The sequence below is a fragment of the Hyperoodon ampullatus genome, assembly GCF_949752795.1.
Source record: "Hyperoodon ampullatus genome assembly, chromosome: 12".
In the NCBI taxonomy this organism is placed as follows: domain Eukaryota; kingdom Metazoa; phylum Chordata; class Mammalia; order Artiodactyla; family Ziphiidae; genus Hyperoodon; species Hyperoodon ampullatus.
Window position 1 is genome coordinate 89,513,283 of NC_136925.1, and position 18,515 is coordinate 89,531,797.

Below are 18,515 nucleotides of genomic sequence, written 5' to 3' on the forward strand. Positions count from 1 at the left end.
AGCCAAGCGGAGCCCAGGCCTGGCGTCCCAGCCAGACTGTGTGCTCTCAGAGCCTCTTCGCTCCGCCCCAGGGTGCTCCGCGGTTTAAATTTGCATTCACTCTCTTCTTTTGGAATGAGCCAAAGAGACACTGGGGCTTTCTTTGCCTGTCAGTTCCTCTCTGCTGCATTGGGTCCCTGAAACCAACAAAACCATAAACCATCTCCTTCCAGGGGGAGGCCCCCAACTGCTGGAAAATTCCAGGCTCACCTCTTCCACCCCTGGCGCTCGGGGAGACCTATCTGAGCCACCCCGAAGCCTAGCTTACAGGAGGTGGCTGGCACCTTTCCTGGCACTACCAGGGCTCCTTGGAAAGTTCTTGGTCAGTTTTGATTGGGGAACTAAAAGGAAAAGAAATAAGAGTTAGTGGAAAGGAAAATTCTGTTCTGAAGTTCGAGCTGTACCACATTAGCAAGGGGTCTGCTGTGAGCATAGCATCTCATCGCCCTGGTGATGATGTTTCAAGATTTACTGGACACGTGACGACTGGGGCTGGTCCACAGCTGGACCCTCTCTGCCTCCTGTTGGGTGCTGGTCGAAGGTCCAGTGCTCAGCACATTTCATAGTGAAGGCCGTGCTGTGCCTTGGCGCTGAGTGCACGGGACCACAGGCAGTTCAGTCAGAGCCCTGCGTCTTGGGCTTAGACTCCAGAGTGCGTTGGAGCCACATTAAGAGGCCACAGCTTCTTTTCCACATGGGTTCCCCAGCATCATGTCATCCCCCCAGCAGCCATGCACCTCTCAAGTGGGGAGCAAACGCAGCGTGTGTGAAAAGCAGGTGTAGACGTCTTCATCGAGAGATCTCTACGTAATACTGCCCTGGTTGCTAAATCCTCAGTTTCTAAATCACTTTAAATCCCATAGGCAAAAATCAAAATGCTTTGAGGACGTATTGAGATCACATTCTTACAGCACATCAAAATAATATGCTTTGCTGATTAAATCACTGAAACAGCCACAGAAACACAGGATTGAAAAATGCTTTCATTAGCAGGCAGCTCAAAATTGGATGAATGAGTGAATAGTAGAAATAGAATCTATTGAAAGTTTTAGTAGACTTTTTTAAGTTGATATGTAAACACAGGAGATGAGTGCTCCAGACAGATTAAATTAGATGAATGGGTAGGAAACCTGGTTTCCATATTTTCCTCATTTTTATTCTCTGGCATGCTTACGACTTTCAAATGCTTTTCCCAGGCAGAACATCGTTGAGTGACTTCGGGAGGGAAGAGAGGTAGTGAGAGGGCTCAGGGTGCCTGGAACCCAGAGTCCAGAAGGCCTGGTGCCCAGCGGTGGCAGCAGTCCCAGTTTCACGTGGTTTGTATCATAGTACACGTCCTGGTACTCGGTGCAGAAGATGTGGTCTCTCCGGGTGAGCACGAGCGTTGTGAAGAGACCGTAAGGTGGACAGTGGGGAACACGGCTGATGAGCCCTTGAGGGAACTGGCCGTGAGGGCTGGTCACGGCTCCTCCCTGAGTCCATCTGCAGTGCTCAGACAGGTTCTCCAGGCGAGAGGAGCCTGGGGAGAATGGCTGCGCCCCTGGGAGGGGGCTGGGGGCCCTTGTTAAGTGAAGACGTGTGGGTGTGAGGGCAGCGACGCAGCAGGCGGGACGCCTCCTTGAGAGTCGGGAGAGATCTCGGCCCGCCCTCCCGGGCCCTTAACAGTTCAGAAGGGTCGCTCTCTCCCCCACCAGACACCCGGGGTGTGCGCTCGGGCAGGAGAGAGCGAGGGAGGGCCAAACCCAGCCCGCCTCCCCCGCGCCCACCCCCGACACAGCCACGCTCAGTCGCTCACACGTTGTCTGTGGATGCATTCACATCAGAGCCGCAAAACCGGGTGGTTGCGATTAGATGCTCTCTGCCCTTCCCAGACAGCTGGCCAGCAGCCCTGGGCGTAAACCTGAGAGCTGGTTGGTGTGCACGGACGCTCAGGGTCAGAGGAGGGGTCCATGTGTGCATGACTGGCAGCGTTCACAGCTGCCCAACTTTAGAATCTGAGCTATTCACATTTGGGTTTTCGTCCCTCTCCTGTTTTTGTCTTGAATCATAAGCAGATGTTACAACTTCTTGCTGCTTCTTACTACAAACATTCAGGTATTAAGACTTCACCACTCTGGCTTTGCAACTGTCTCTAGCCTCTGTTCTCCCCTTTCCAGGCCACTCATACCCCAGGGTAAAGATTTTGACGCTCAGAATCTGCACTTTTCCAAGTAGGCTGGCCTTCCAGGCCCTCTGATTCTGTCTGCTCTGGTGCCTGTGTTGCGGTCCAGCTCCCGTGAAGCAGGCCCTCCACAGACCCCAGCTTTCCATGCCCACCAAGACCCAGCGCTCACCACCAAGGTGACTTCTTTCCTCTGCAAATACCTGTAGTTACTCCTGGTTACCTATACTTGCTAATAACACATAAATACCTGTAGTTACTCCTGGTTACCTGTTTTTGGCATTTACACAGGTGCTGTGTGATCCCTCTTCCAGTGTTGCAGGATCTGCTTCAGAACCATGTTCTTCCTTTTCTCAGCGAGGGTCTCTTACTGTAACGCTGCTCCTGGATACGTGTCCCCTTTCTCATGTCATTCAGACTGTTCTTAAACTCCTTGGCTTGTGGATTCTTCAAGAGTGGGGACTCCGCTTTATTCATCTTTGTGTATTCTCTGGTACCTATGCTTTGAGTAACTTAGCAGGTACTCAGCTAGTATTTGTTCAAATGAATTGAAATACATCCTTCCTGGGGCAGAGTAGGGGGCAGGCCGAGTGTTTATAACTTCCATGGAGCCCCCTTGTGTGTCGTATGTGCTCAAATAATTGTCAGTTTGCTTAATGTTTGTATAAACCGCTGTGGTGTTGGTAGATGTCCTTTTTATCTTCATGAATAAGAGCCTTTCCCATAAAATGTGTTTTTCTACAGCAGAGACGGACCTCAGACGTAATTTCAGTTTCACGTTTCTTTCTCTACAGCAATGTGATTTCTTTCACAAACCCCATCCCGTTGGTTGCGGTACGTGTCCCAGGGTTGAGCGGGTGGGCACCCCCGAGACACTGTGCCCACTCGCTCTACCAGTGGGGGCCGGGCTCCCCCGCCCCGCTGCCCCCGTGCCTGCTCACCTCCCACATCAGCCGGGCAGCAAAGCTCAGACACCTTGCACAGAGTTTCTTCCCCGGACCCCGCCTGCCAGAGGCGGCGCTCGCTGGCTGCCTGGCTGGCGGTCCCCCTGTGGGCTCTGAGCTCCGCTCACCCGAGGCCCCTCCCTTTCCTGCCCCGCGCCTGCCCCTTCCTCTGGCTCAGACTCTTCACACCTGGGGCACATCGGAGGTCTTTCAGGTTTTCAGGGGGTGAGGCTTTTGAAAGTCAGAGGTCGGAACTTGGCAGTTTTACCCTTTCCTGTCCCCATGTATTGATGGCACAAAGTCTTAGGTGACTGAAGGCCTTAAGGAAGAATGGGAAGAAGGGTGGAATTATGGTTAGAATTACCTTACTACATTTTTTGTACAGATTAGCCTTTTACCATTCTTTCAGTCCTGGGCCCTTTCTGCGGTTTTGTACTTGTAAACATAATGGCAGACCTCATGGTGGTCGTGGACCCTGGAGCCACCTTCCTTCTGACTGGATCACTCAAGGCTGCAAGAGCTGCCTGAGGTGAGGTGACGGGGCGGGGGAGATGAGTGCAGCCTTGAAGCCATAGGACGTCTGCATGTGTTCAGGTGGCTCTGAGTCTGGAGAGGGGTCAGGACCAAGGAGGCGGTGTGGAGTGGACATTGCGGGTGGTAACACTGTGGGAATAGCAGGCTTCATCCTGCCAGCCGTACGTGAGCTGTGCTGCTCCCATAGGTATTTCCTCTGTCACATAGTTTTTCATGAAGGAAAACTTGACTTCAGACCAAGCTGCATGTTCTCTTCTTTCCTCTGTTCTTGGGTCCTTTCTGTGAGCCAGAAAGCACTCTAGTAGGAATTGTTTTTCCTGTTTGTTATCTGTGGTCATCCATTCTGAACCTTAGGTGTAGGTCAGGATGGAATTGGAAGTTACGTGTGTGTTCAGAGTCTGTCTCCTCATGCCCTGCGCCTTCGGGGGCTGCAGATCAGAAGGTTATGGTTGGCAGGCCTATCAGTCCTGCCGGACCCAGCACGCCCGAGAAGCCCACTCACTTTGGCCGGGTGGAGATTTTGTTTCTATGTGTGGTGAGTTCAGAAAACCTGCAGTTGTTCCACAGGGTATTGTGGGTATTTTAGTGATGTTACAGGGTGCTGCAGCTGGCCCAATCCTATGACAGGCAGCCCTTGCCAGTTTCTCACTTATTTCATTTTACTCTGTTCCCCTTTTGTTCCTTGCAAGTGTCCATTTAAATTCTAGGAGTGCATCTCAACACAGTTTACTTTTGCCTGGATTAAAGATGTGGTGTAAAAACGACATTGGATAAGAACATGTACAGGAGAAATGGAATTTTTATCTCGCTTGCTGAGGGCAGGAGCCGTGTAACGACTGCCCACGCAGGCCTCGATGTTACCCTCGGGGCAGCACCTGTTGTCTCTCATGGTGACCCTGTGTTCGCCAGAACCCAGCCCTGCCCCTGTGCGTCATGAGAAAGAAGAGGTTTCTGGATGCGCTACTGCTGGGTGCCTTGTTAAACGGTACCCTGCCTCTGATTTCTTTTTCCCTCTAAGGTAGTATCAGAAGATGGTAGGTTTCCCCACACAGCCTTCACATGTCACTTATTTACATGTAAATCCAGCAGCTATTTTTAAAGTACCCACTGTGTGGACAGCCATCCTGCAGTGACCCACCTGACATGCTTACCCCTGCTGTGTTGTCACAGGCTTATCTGTGTGTCAGACAGATGCGCTCGTGTTATCCTCCACTTAAAGATGAGTGGCTCTCCAGGGCCTGCCAGGTAGTGTCCGCGTCCTCCGTACAGACGCAGAGCCCTGCTCCTGTGGTTCCCGTCTTCTCCCCCGACACACTCATCACGAGTCACGTGCTTGACTCCCTGTCTCCTGCGTGTTCACACACCTGCCTGTTGGCTCGCATCTCTCTCCGTCCTGGGGGTTTGAGCTGACTCTGGTACCTGGGCCGTGGTTGTGTGGGTGATGTGTAGGTACCAGCCACTGGCCCCTGAGCAGCATCACATCTTGTTTCACGGCAGGAGGGAGCACTGGACAGAGATGGGAGGGTTGGAAGGTAAAGCTGGGGAAGCTGCTAGGTTCTGGGGGAGTGTTAGTATTGGATTCGAGCCCTGTGCCACGCCTGTTGGAGACGGAGAGCCTGGGGGTTGCAGTGTGACTCACTTAGGTGGGCGTCCTTGACAGCGTCCTTCAGCAAATAGAAGGTTTTCTTTGAGAATGAAAAGTATTAAGAGAAGGGACAGGTAAGTTACTCAGTGCAACATGAGAAGCCTCCAGGGGAGGATCTCAGCAGACGGTGGGCCCCATTTTCAGTGGTCTCTGCCCTCAGGAACCATCTTTAACAAGCTCTCTCGGAAGCCGCGGGACCCCTGTCTGACTCAGGAGGGCTGAGGAGCAGCCGGATGTTAGGAAAAGCCGGACCAGCCCCTCTGTTCCTCGTGTGCCTGCCCGGCAAGGTTCAGGCGGCCTCCTTGGGCTTGTGTTGTACAGTTGTGCCTGCCTGTAGCCACAGAGAACTTAGGTGCAGAACTCCTGAGTCCAACCGGCCTTTCAGACCATAGAAACTCAGAGTTTGCTTTTGTTTTGTTTTCTGGTGAGTGGTAACGAGTCTGCAGCGCTCTCCTCGCTGTGTCTGGATTTCCACCTAGTTTTAGGACAGTCGCTCTGGTGAAGCAATGCCTGAAACGGAGCATCGGCTGACTTGGGGGTTTTGGCCTCCATGTATACATAACTGCTAATACCTTAGCATATAAACACCACACAGTTGAGCTGTTTACTGTTAAAATATTGACTGTGAGGCTTTGCAGCGTTAGAACTGGTCTTTCTGGTTTCTGTGTCCCCATTAGATGCTCCATCACCTCAGCAGGAAGCGCTCAGGGCTCAGCTCCTCCTTGTCTTCATTCCAAAGCACCTTGAATCCTATTTCCAAAATACGGGCCGCTTTATTTATGACTTTTATTGGTAAGGCCATACCTTAGCCACATGGAATCAGTCCATGCTCACCAGCAACTCTGAGTCCGGATTCAGGGTCAGCCTTCTGCCGCACTGACTTGTTCCCTAAATTCCAGTTCTTTGGGGAAGAAGAAGAGTTGCTATGTGACTTTCTCTGTTGCTGGAAGATAACCTCAGATTTTGATTCTGCAGCCTGTGAAAATCTTCTGCTGCTTCAGCACAACCAACTGTTTATTTTTGGAACGCAGACTTGGTTTAATATTTGAAAACCGGTGTGATTCACTTCGTTAGTACCACGCATGATGCAGAGAAAGTATTCGGCTGAATTCAGTACTTGTTTGTCGTAAAAAGTCTCAGCAGACCAGGACTGGAAGGGAGTTTCCTTAATCCAACAAAGAGTATCTACAACAGAAATCAGACCTGATGGTAAAACAGTGGAAGTTTTTCCACTCTGGTGGGAGTGAGTCAGGGGTGCCTTCTTTCACCACTTCCCTTACACTGGAAGAAAAGAATAAAGCTATCACTATTGACAGGTGGCGTGATTGTGTATATGGAAAATCCAGATCTACAGGGCAACCATTAGAATTACTAAGCAAATGTAACAGGGACTGGTGCAGAGTCAGCATACACAATCCAGGGATATTCTACAGAAACAATCACAAGTAAAAATAACCCCAGCATTTTTTGTGTTTACACTAACATCAAAGAAAAAATATGAAATACTTAGGAAAAATCAACAGCTGGGCCAGGTCTCCACACTGGCAACCATAAAGCATTGCTGACAGGATGCGCTCCTGGGCTGGAAGAAGGCTCACGGTTTAAAGATGCCCGTTGTCCGCAGAGTGGTTTATAGGCTCAGCATCCCCAGTCAGCCCCGCATACAGTGGCGTGTGACAGCATGGAGGGGTGAACGGCCTGGGGAAACCCCAGCATCGTCAGCCCGGGGAAGCCGGAGCCGTGTGTGCACTTCACTTCCGGAGCCGGTTCCGTCAGCTCACTGGCGAGCAAGCCTGTTCCTGCTTTGAGGAGTCGGTTAGCGCTACCTCTGGGGACAGTGGGTGTGACAGGGAGGGGCAGAGGGGCTTCTGTGGTCCTAGTGACATTTGCTTTGTGGCCCAGGTGTTGGTTGCCTGGTTTGTTTGAGAATTCAAGTGGCGCACGTAGGATCTGTGCTTTGCGGAGTGGTATACTTCATTTAAAATTTACTTTAAAACAGACAGGTGTCAGAGAGATGAACAGAAACTGACTCCATTACTGGAAAATGTGCTTCATGAGAGAACTGCCCCCAATACTCAGAAAATACACAGCCGCTGCGTCAGTTCACCTGACCTTGAGCAGCCATGGTGGGTGCGCTGACCTGGGGTTGAGACCTGCCCTGACCCATGCGGCCTGCAGTGCAGCCTCGGGGCTGGGTGCTTTGCAAAGAGGGGAATGCGGGAGGTGGAGAAGGTCCAGCGGTGGGCAGGCGGGAAGGAGCCAACTGACACTGCCACTCGGGCCCCCGAGCACTTGAAGTGGGGTGGTGCATCTGAGAAATGGAGCATTTGATCTTACTGCACTTAAATTCAAACCTCACCCAGGGCCCCAGCTGCTGGCGTGGACAGTGCGGCTCTAGACAGACAGTACCCCGTGTGCGTGGGTGCATAGGGCGAGGGCTCGACGACTGAAATCAGGGAGACAGCGAGGGGCAGATAGCCTGGTGAGGGCGCAGGCAGAGAGACGTGAGGGTCACGACCACGCTTCTCTCAGTAACGGAGGTGAGACCTGACTTAGAAAGGGCATGGGGCTTCCCTGGTGGCGCAGCGGTTGAGAGTCCGCCTGCCGATGCAGGGGACACGGGTTCGTGCCCCAGTCCGGGAGGATCCCACATGCCGCTGAGCGGCTGGGCCCCCTTGAGCCATGGCTGCTGAGTCTGCGCCTCCGGGGCCTGTGCTCCGCAACGGGAGAGGCCACAACAGTGAGAGGCCCGCGTACCGAGAAAAAAAAAAAAAAAAAGAAAAAGAAAGGGCATGAACATCTGTCCCTTTTCCTGGTTTACTTCAATTTTGTAAACTCTGTGAGATACGTAATGACATTTAAAATCGCTGCTGTTTACTTTGAGCAACACAGATCCACCCAATGCCGACAGACTGAGTTGAACTTCCCTTGTTAACAAAACCCCGTGGACAGTTGCTGGCTGTCAGTTCACTGTGTGTGGTCAGCACAGGCCACGAATTCCAGAAACACGAGCGATTGAAGGTGAAGGGTGTCTCTGCAGGTTCTCACCAAACGGAGCCCCTGCTGCGTCCAAGAACAGGAAGGAGGTTTGACAGCACAATAAATATTTTGTATGGGTGTGACCTTAATTTGTAAGAAGTAACAGACCATCAACCCTATGCAGTAATAAGCCATTTATTTTATTCTTAAATGATAGACATTCATGTAAAACATATCTAATAATGTTCACAGAACTCAGTGTGATTTTTAAAGATGCGGTGACTCATCAGTGTCTAAAATGACCCTGTCTTGGCTTCTCTTAGTTTGCCTTTGCCCAGTAGGCCCGAGGCTGAGATCCTGTCACCTTCCTGGCAGATCAGAGCTTTGACCTTTGCAGCTCCAAGGGTGTCGCTGTGTGCGGAGCAGGTCGCACCCCGAGGGCGCAGTGGCTCTGGTTCTCTGCCCGAGTGGCGGGCGCCTCCTCACCTTCTCTGTGCGTCTTGTCTCCACAGCTTGACCACGTCGACCCCAGGGCCGTGCAGCTGGGTACCCTCCTGGTCCGCGGCCTCACCACCCTGGTGCTGGTCAACAGTGCCTGCGGCTTCCCCTGGAAGACGTCGGACTTCATGCCCTGGAATTTGTTCGACGGGAAGCTGTTTCATCAGAAGTACCTGCAGTCTGAGAAAGGGTACACAGCAGAGGCGCTTGTGGAGCAACACGTGAGTTCACAGTTTTCTTTACGCTTAGAAAAAGTAGGTTTGAAATCAGTTGCTCAAATGCATCATGAAAACTCAAGAGTCCTCAGCTGGAGGTCAAAAGGGTCCGCAGCACTGTCTGTCCTCACGGTCACTTTACTTTAGGAACAGACCCCAGAAGTCCGCTCTGAGGATCCACAGATCCCAGGCTTTGAAATTGACCCAGAAGTCGGTGAGCCTGCTGGTGCCGGTGGCCTCCTCCGTTGTGGTTGTGCCTCAGGCCTCAGGGTCAGCGTTGCTGAAGCTTCTACCAGAACCTGTGAGGAGGTGGGCGAGCAGCATCCCACCCAGTCTTACACATTTTAAGTTTTCGAGTGCTTTCGCTCCTTTTCCCCTTTTTGAATTAAGAATGCACGTTCCCTGCAGAGCTGCCTCTGCAGACATCAGAGTAATTCGATAGGAGTGGTGATGATTTGTTACTTGAAAATATTCCCTGAAGGCTAACAGTTTAGTTGGGGTCACTGGCTGCTGTTCTGGCTTTGTAAGTACAACTGCTACACGCTTCCTGGAAGATTTCCAAGTCGGGCCTCGGCCAAGCTCATTTGGAGCGTGTGTTAATACCCCCAGGACCCTGTGATCAGCGGGAGCTGACTGGTCTGTGACAGGTCAGCGCTCCACGCCGTCACATCGGATGGAAAACATTACTGATGTGTCGGCAGTGCTGCTTCACACACAGACACAATCCAGGGTGTCATAGGAATGTAAGTGTTCAGGATTTAGAAGCAGCCAAAGTTATGTACAGTCAACAAAAGCAGAGTACTGACAAAAATGTCCTGTAAGTGTGGCTTTAGTACCGAATCAGTGAAAGGTAACAGTAGGCCAGGCTCATGGCCTGCACATCACCCATCACGGACCCCTCCCTCCTTTCCTTCCTAATGTCTTGACCAAGTACAAAATGATTACAAGTTCACACTCACTGCTTTAAAACAAGTTAGGGCAGATAGGATCGAATATTCAATAGTACAGACGAGGCTGGAAGGGAAGGTCGCGTGTTAACTCGTTGTCTGTGGCCTTGCTCTTTCCACTTACTGTCTTACAACCAAGAAGAACTGAGGTGATAACCCATTACCGGCATGGATGTTTTAGGTATGATTGTGTGTTAGGGCCATAGATGTCACAGTAGCACTTGAAGGCCCTTTTGGAAATGCCTGTGTAACCTCCAGGGGACAGAGAAGGTGTAGGTGCCACTGCCGCCTTTCCAGGGCAGGACAAGATCGGTTTCTGAGAACAGCTTGCTGAGTTGCAGTGTGGAAGGGAAACTGCAGCCATGCTCGTCCACACCGCTGCAGTGTCCTTGAGCACAGTATACTGTGTAGTTTCACTCACGTAGTTGCGTCTCCCGCGTGCCTGCCTGTGTCTGACACTGCTCCGCCCCATCTGGTCTGTTTGCAGAGGTCCCAGCTCACCAGATTCCATGCCCTGAAGTCAGTTGTGTGCAAGGCCTGCATGAAGGAGAACAGACCCATCGTCAGCAGGCGGCACTGGCGTTCACACCACTCAGGTGGGCCCCAGCCTCTCAGTCCCGGGAGGGGCCCCACTGCCACGTGCAGCTGCAAGGAGAGGCTGATAAAATGGGAAGAAGAAACAAAATTAAGATGATAGCGTGCTGCTGGGCGGTTTAAGTTCTGGTCCCTTAGGAGGGAGTTTTCAAAGGGTTCATGTGCTGAGAGCTAAGGACCCTCCTCTGGGGCTCAGCCTCCTTGCCAGGAGGCCCTGAAGCACACACGCCACGGGGCTGGTGGGCCTTTATTTGACAGAGGTTTGGACTTATTTTTTCTCATGATAAAAGTACATGAGAAAACACTTAGATATAAAGAAAATAATTAAAAATGAAACCCAAATAACCTTTAGTTCTGTCTCCTGAAGGTAACAGATGTTGACAGATGTTCTCCTATGTTTTCGTCTCATTATGATTATACTCTGCATGCTCATGTGCCCTGTTCTCCTCGGCACTTGACTTCCAGCCCGATCGTGGTCACGGTGGCCAGGCTCCCCTTAAACGGAATCCCCACCACCACACGCACTGCCTTTGCCTCGTAGCCCCCCGCCTTGAGCTTCCGTTTTTTCTTGTTATACTTGATGCTTTTCTGTGTGTTGTTTCCTTAGGATAGAGTTCCGTTGTTCACAGAATTATAGATCCAAATGTAATTGGATTTTAGATAAATGTTGCCAACTTGTTTTCTAAAAGCACATGGTCACTTCACACCGTCACCAGAGGGATTAAGAGCTCCTGTTTCCTGCATTCTTGACGCCACTTAATAGTTTGTTTTTCTGACTAATTTGATAGATGAAAAAGCCTGTCTCCTTGATTGGGTGCTTCTTTGTTTATCAGTGAAGTCGGACATCTTGTTCAGTAGCTCATTGTGTTGAGTTCATTTTAATCACGTTCTCATGTCCTCGTTTGGGTAGGATCTGTACCTGTGACTGTAGCAGCCCCATTTCTTCTTGATGGAATAGAGAATTACCCCAAATTCCTACTCCCCCAGACTGTCTTGAGTTCTGCTCACACCAGCCCTGCACGTTTCGCTCTGAGAGACTTTGTGCCATGAGGTCAGTGAGGCCTCGGGTCGCGTCCAGCTCCTGCCGGTCAGTGCTGTGTAAAGGGGCTTCCGGCCCCTCCCCACTGCTGATGGTGACAGAGCCCCTCCTGGCCTCACGCCCGCTCCATCCTTTACCTTCCTCCAGCCGTCTGGAGATAGGCGGCGTTTGAGACCCCAGACCAAAAGTTTATTCCTTGCAGAAGAAAGAGGCAGCGTTCTCTCCATGTCCCCTGTTCCCCACATGTGTTGGCAGCATGTCACTCGGGCCGCCTGCCCTGTGAGCGCCGCACCAGCATTCCCGTCACTGGTGAGATTGTTAGCAGAGCAGTGACAGGCTGGCTGCAGACATGCAGGTGGCAGGGTGCAGGCTTTGTCAGCTGCAGTAGTCACTGGGATTTGCCTGAACCTCTTTCTGCATTTCAGAGTCCGACACTCAGGCTTAAGAGGACTTTACATGTGACAAGTTTTCTTGAAAGCCCTAAGACAGCCTGTGGTTTCACAGAGTTTAATGCTGCAGTACGGTCACTCCTAATACAGACAGGAAACTCTGTGATCTCTTTCTGGTGAAGTGTCCGTAAGATGGCAGACCTGGGTGATCCTGTCGAGTTACTCCAGATTATGGAAGAAACGGTTTCAACAGATATCATGAGTCAATTGACGTGATTTGGAAACTGCTCCTTTTTTCTGTCCTCGATATCATCATTTTCTTCACAAATACAGCCTGATATTCTGTGGTTCACTCCCCTGGGCCCCGGTGGTTCGCCAACACCGTACAGGTTCTCAGTGGCAAAGCCCAGCCCCTTGGCCCCAGCCCAGCGTCCTTCGGTCACCTGCACCCAGCCGCTGTCTCTTCCTCCTGGGACGAGCTGGTGCCGTTGACACTTGCCCCGGTGCCTTTCAGGCCACTCCCTGTCCTCAGCTGGCAAGAGTGTGCATGGAGGGCAGGGGTCGCGGGGCTGAACCAGCACGGAGCCACCTGCCCGTGTGCTCAGAGCACTGGTTCGCCCCTGTGGCTGGTGCCGGGCAGGCTTGGCCTCCTTTCTTTATGGAATAGTGTGAGGTACCAAGGTAGTGTTTAGAATCACATTTAAATATGTACTTAGACTTGGTAGTACTGAATTCTAGTAGAGACAAACAGAGAAGGCGTCAGGGTTTAGGAATTTAGAAGAAGAATTTAGAGTGAGCCGATTGCGTGCCGATGAAGTTTGCGGGGAATTGGGAGGAGAGGGCAGCCTGGTCAGGCCCACCGTGTCCCAGAGCCCCGCGTGCTGGTGGCCAGCAGTGCGGGCCTGGGCCTGTGGCCACTGCCCAGGGCAGCTGCCCAAGGAGGCAGAAAGGAGAACTTACTGCCCTGCTTTGAGGGACCTGACAAGATAGCCTGCTCGTCCCCCACACAGACTCTCCTGGGAACAGGTTTAAGTGCAGCCCTGACCCAACCCGGCCGTGGTGCCGTGGCCCCAGCGTCTGCATTTTTCAGGGGCTTTCCCTGTGATGGTAAGGACATCAGAAGTTTGGCAGCTGCCAGCCCAGGGTCACCTTGCTCTACTCTTAAACACGACTGCCATTTGGAGTTCAGCGTCTGGTAGCCGCTGACGTGCTGATCACGTGTCCCCACAGGGCGGAGGGGCCGACAGGGATCCAGCGCCCACAGGATGAGCTCTGGGTACAGCCGGTCTGGCCAAGGACAGCACTGGAGGGACCAGGGGCCAGGTAAGAGGCCGGCGGGGTGGCGGCAGTGTTCCGGAGACTGCCTCGCAGCTGTTTTGGAAATAGGTTGTATGTTTACAAGTAAATAAACAGATAAATGTACTGATAGATCTAATTGCTTTGCCTAGTGAAGTAGAGACGTAATTGCCATTCTCGGTGCTAGCGTGCCTCTGCTCACTGCTTTATTCATTTTCTGTCAATTTATTCATCTGTTCAAAACCTAGTTTTTTGTAATTTACTCAGAGGAAGGTTCTTGTAAAGGCTACATATACATACATCCTTCTAATAAAATAACACAAACAGTAGCATTCTACCAGTAGAAGCATTTTCTTATGTTCTATGACTTGGTTGTTTTTTTTTTTTTGCGGTACGCGGGCCTCTCACTGTTGTGGCCTCTCCCGTTGCGGAGCACAGGCTCCGGACGCACAGGCTCAGCGGCCATGGCTCACGGGCCCAGCCGCTCCGCGGCATGTGGGATCCTCCCGGACCGGGGCACGAACCCGCGTCCCCTGCAGTGGCAGGCAGACTCTCAGCCACTGCGCCACCAGGGAAGCCCTGTGACTTGGTTTTTATACATAAGAGCCTTAACAGTGTGATCTGGGAAGTAAGATGAGTCCTTTGCTTCTTACGTGTGTAATACAGATACCTAGTTTGAACGCATAAAGATGAATTTAGTAGGTTGTGGCCACGTGGACTCCAAGTCAGGCTGTGTGTGGACTGCTCGTCCCGCGGTGGCCTGTGGGGGGCTGAGTTCTTCCCGCTGGTTCTTGGTAGAATCTGCACTTCCCTAATGTTAGGAGTCCGTTGTACGGTTCCGTGAGGCCAGAGTTTATGATGACCGTTTCGGAAATGCCCATCCCTGGGGGGAGAGGAAAGCTTCCCAGAGTTAGACTCACAGTTGCTGCAGCTGTTCCTTTGAGCTCACTTCACCTGCAGTCTCTGCCCTCACAAATGACGCCACCCACTGTCACCTAAAGCTGGTTGAACAAAGTGAGTAACGTTCCATCTTCTTAGAATCCCTGGTCCATTGTTGGGACGGGTTTACTTCCGCCCAGTGCCAGCTAAGTCATCTGAACGATCACGTAGTGCTATGTCACTGAGCAGGGAAAATACCTCCTTTCCATGACTTCACAGCGAGAAGGTGCTGAGGTTGACTCAGTCGCAGACAGGGCACCCGGAAGACCATAGGCAGGTCTGTGTATGCTCTGGAATCAGAAGGTGATAGCAGTGCTATGGTCTCACGGCCAAGGGCACAGCCCCTCAGACACCGAGCTGGGGGGCTCTCCACCCGTCACACCTGCGTGGTGCGCAGGGCCACGCTGCCGATGGCACTCATCTGTCAGCCCCATCCCCCTCTAGCTGGGCAGTGGGACTGCTTGGAAACAGGCAGAATTTCAGCTTCTGACTCTTGAGAACGATGGGCCTTCCTCAGGGGAACCAGGGGGAAGGTGTTTCTGAGAGAAGGAGGACCCTGGACAGATATGCGGAGGCCTGGAAGGAAAAAGGCGGGGCTCTCCCCCCCTCCCCGCTGGGTTACACGAGGGGTCCGAGGAGGAGGGGTCCCAGGCGAGGGGCAAGGCCGTGCGCAGGGGCCCGCAGCCGTGGGGGAGCAGGAGCGGCCCTTCCCCGGCCACGCTCTCCCCTCGCGAGGGCCAAACAAGATGCCCTTGGTGTCCTGAGCAGGGCGATGCCAGGAGGGGCAGCCGTCAGCCAGCAGCCTGTCATCCACGTGCCCAGAGCCCGCGGCCTTCCGTGCATCTCCGGGAGGAGATGTCGTGCGGTTCTAACTGGGTTTGGGTCTCGGTGCTGGCCCTGGGGCCTCGAGGCCTTGTGTGGTGGGCTTGGAGCTGGGTGGCAGCCCGGATCCCCCACTCCAGATACGAGTGCGATGCTGGTCCCCCTGGAGTCAGGCCCCCAGCAGAGCGTGGAGGGCGGGGGAGCTGGAGGCCACATTTAGCTGCCTGGCCCGGCGTGGCCAGGGTCAGCCCTCCCTCCAGAGTCCGCTCCCAAAGCCAGGAGACAGGCCCCTGCCAGCGCCTCTCCAGCTGCCTCCCTTCCCCGCACCAGCCTGCGCTCCCCGTCGGGGCCTGGTGTGCTGTGAACGGCCACCTTCCCTCGCCCCTTTGGCTCAGGCCTGTGCCCTCTCCCTCCTGCTGGGCCTCAGGGGTCAGGAGAGCCAGGGTGACCCCGGGTGGGAGGCTGCAGGTTGAGACGGGCACCAGGTGGAAGAGGCCGTGACCTCGGGTGCCTGCGAGGGAGCACTTGGCCGACACCAGGCGGTCCTCTAGAGGGCATGTCATCTCGGATGGCTCCACCACCCCTGGGCCTCATCATCGGGTGTCCGGCCCAGGTACCCCTAGTGTCCTTCCAGCTCTGAGCCCCGAGGTCCTTTGCTGCTGCTTTTTCACGCTGGGACAGTGGCCCTGCAGAGCGTGTAAGAGGCAGACCTGTGTCCTTGGGACGCACCATCAGGTGCAGGCCTCGTGTTGCCCCACGCCGGGTGGCGTTGGGCCTGGTGCGTCCTTGAATTTGAAGGCTGTAGAATAGTACACGCTACAGACTTTCTTTTCTTACTTCACTTGGGTCCAGACAGGCAGAAGCTGTCTCGAAACCTGGGTCCACCACCTGCCAGAGGCCTAGCCTGAGCAAATCACAGATCCCCTGGGGCTGTTCCCTGACTTCTGACCTGGGGCCGGGCTCTTCCTGCAGGCTGTGGTGAGGGCTGGAGAGAAAGTATCGATGGACTCGGCCTCTGGTGGCCCTTACCGTTGTCCTTTCTTAGATCTTGTTCCTCTCCTGGTGTTAACTCTAGTGATTCTCTTAATATTTTTACGTTGATCTGTTATATTAGAGTTGTTTTTCTATTAAAAAGCAAACAAAGTCAACTATACCTCAGTTAAAGCTGTTTTTTAAAAATAAAATGAAGGAAACAAAGCAAAGCTTGACTGTGCAGGCTTGGCCTGTATGAGTTCAGCCATCACTTGACCACAAGACCAGAAGCCATTGCTTAAACACCAAGTCCTCTCCAGGACATTGCCCTCAACCTGGTCAAAGTTTCCTCGGGTTGCCGGCCAAGGGCCAAGGAGAGAAGGTCATGAATGTTGGCTTCGTCCTTACTTGCTTGTGATGGCGAAAATTTCAGGAGCATGTTCACATTGAAGAAGGAGAAACAGTTTTCCTTGGATCTACAGTAAACAAAGAAGTTTCTTCAGATTCTGTTGGCAGACAGGAGTAGTGTCTGGCAATTTCTCCTCGTGCAGATTAGAAAAACAGAGTGACTTTCCTTAGGGCGGAAGCATAGATACTCACCATCAGCCCTGGTTCCCTGCTGGGGAGGAATCTTCCTCTTGAGACCCCACGCTGGCCCCCCGGGGAGCGGCCGGAGCCCTGCTGGTCGTGCGGAGGCCCAGGTGCTGCCCGTGTTCACGTATCCTACATGTGTGGACTGGGCCCTGTGGAGGTTGAGGTCAGGCTGAGTGGTGTCGGTGAAGAGAGCAGTGGACGGATGCAAGCCTGAGAGTGAGCAGGTCAGTGCAGAAGGACGGGGACACGCAGACGCTGAGGGCCTTTGGGAGGCTGGGGGCGGCAGTGTCCCAGTGGGACTGGACCAGAGGGCTGGCAGGCAGCTGGTGACTGGAGAACGAGGGGCTCCTCGTTGCTCTGGCGGGGTTTAAGGTGCTGGGAGGAATGATTCAAGGAAGTGGTTGGGTCTGGGGGAAGGAGGGTGAAAGGTTGTCACCTGCAGTAACACAAGGCCAGGTGTTGCCACCACCTTGGGCTGATGAGAGGGGTCGAGGACGCTTGCCAGCAAGGCCTATGCGTGTCTGCTGAGTCTTCCTGCCTGGTCTCGGGCTTCGGGCACGTTGGCAGAGGAGAGGCCCCCGGGGAAACATGCTGTCTCTCCCCTTCTTCCCTCTCTGCCAGTGACCTGAGCTCTGGGCCCCGCAGGCCTCACTACCAAACCTCAAGTGCAGGTCACAGGACCCAGGTCGATACGTGGACTTAAGGAACCATCGACTCAGGGAATGAGGCCAGAGGTGCAGCTGCGACTCCTCTTTCAGGTGTCAGTGGTTCCCGAGCTGGTGCCAGTGCCTTGGAGGTGTTTTCCCTGTAGACCCAGCACATACGTCTGATAAGGGGTCTTTGAAGGAAACCCCTGCTCTGTCGGGGCCACAGTAGCCACACCAAAGTCAAGGGGTGCCAGTGCCAGAGGGCTGGGGCTGAAAAACTTCCTCTGGGAGGCCCCAGGTCAGAGGCAAATTGAGGTGGTGAGTGCTGAGTTGGTGTCAGACTTCAGGATTGAGGAGTGGGATGGTGGAAGTTCTGACAGGACACACATAGACAGCTGGAGTGTGTGCACTTGCATGTTGCCTGACATGGAGAGTGCTCAGAAAATGTTACTGCAGTGCACGCATGTTTCCTAATTGCAGATGTTTCCATATAGAATATGTTTCGTACACACACATACACACATATATATACATAAAGTCTTTTATCGGGACAGGAATATGTTTTTTCAGGTTAGGTAATCCACTTTTTCAGTTTTATGCTATGATTGAATTATGTCATCTTCACTTGGCCAGCACATTTTTTGCTGGGTTTTGTCTACTTTTGAACTCCTGTTTTAGTGTTTTTTGGAGATACTAAGGTAGTCCCAGCAGAAAGTTGTCACTATTTCCAGGGCAGAGTTAACAGGCAAAATTCTTCCTATTGGTGAAGAACTAAGAATGCCTCAAAATGAGAGTATTCAGTTACTGCCCAGAAGTTGGGAGGTTTCCCACGGCCGCCCCCTGGCCTGATGAGAGGCGAGCCGTTCCATTTGGGCCCGGCTGTCCGAGAGAGGTGAGAATCACAAGCCTGTGAGACCTTTCTGGGCTGAGATCCAGTGAACTAGGGGTGGGAACCCTGGACCAGCAGAGGTGTGAACCTCCACTCACTAAGGGGGTGAACATCAAAGCTTTCGGAACTTTTAAAATGCTTCAGCCGGCAGCTGAAGTGAGAACGGTTTAACCTCTTCCATGCTGTTGGTGAGAAATGATGTGTTAAATTCCACAGTCAGTAGCCACAAATTTGCCTGTGATTTCTTCGGATTTTCACTTCTCTGTGGTAATTCTGTAGGAGGCCTGGGCTGTTGTAAAGCTGCCTCCGATCATCTGTGATAACAAGGGTGGGGCCTGGAAACCTCATTCTGGCCACTGCTGTGACCTCCTG

General features: G+C 52.8%; 1 protein-coding gene across 1 annotated transcript in view; it reads left to right on the plus strand.

Moving 5' to 3' along the window:
* The window catches only part of FAM120B (family with sequence similarity 120 member B), a gene marked incomplete at its 5' end in the record, with an annotated part of 83,507 nt that overhangs the window by 32,360 nt on the left and 32,632 nt on the right, over nt 1-18,515 (plus strand). The window contains 3 exons of the mRNA XM_079716508.1: nt 8,815-9,021; nt 10,450-10,558; nt 13,215-13,307. Of these exons, the coding sequence (XP_079572634.1) occupies nt 8,815-9,021; nt 10,450-10,558; nt 13,215-13,307 (409 nt within the window). The remainder of the gene's footprint in view (nt 1-8,814; nt 9,022-10,449; nt 10,559-13,214; nt 13,308-18,515) is intronic.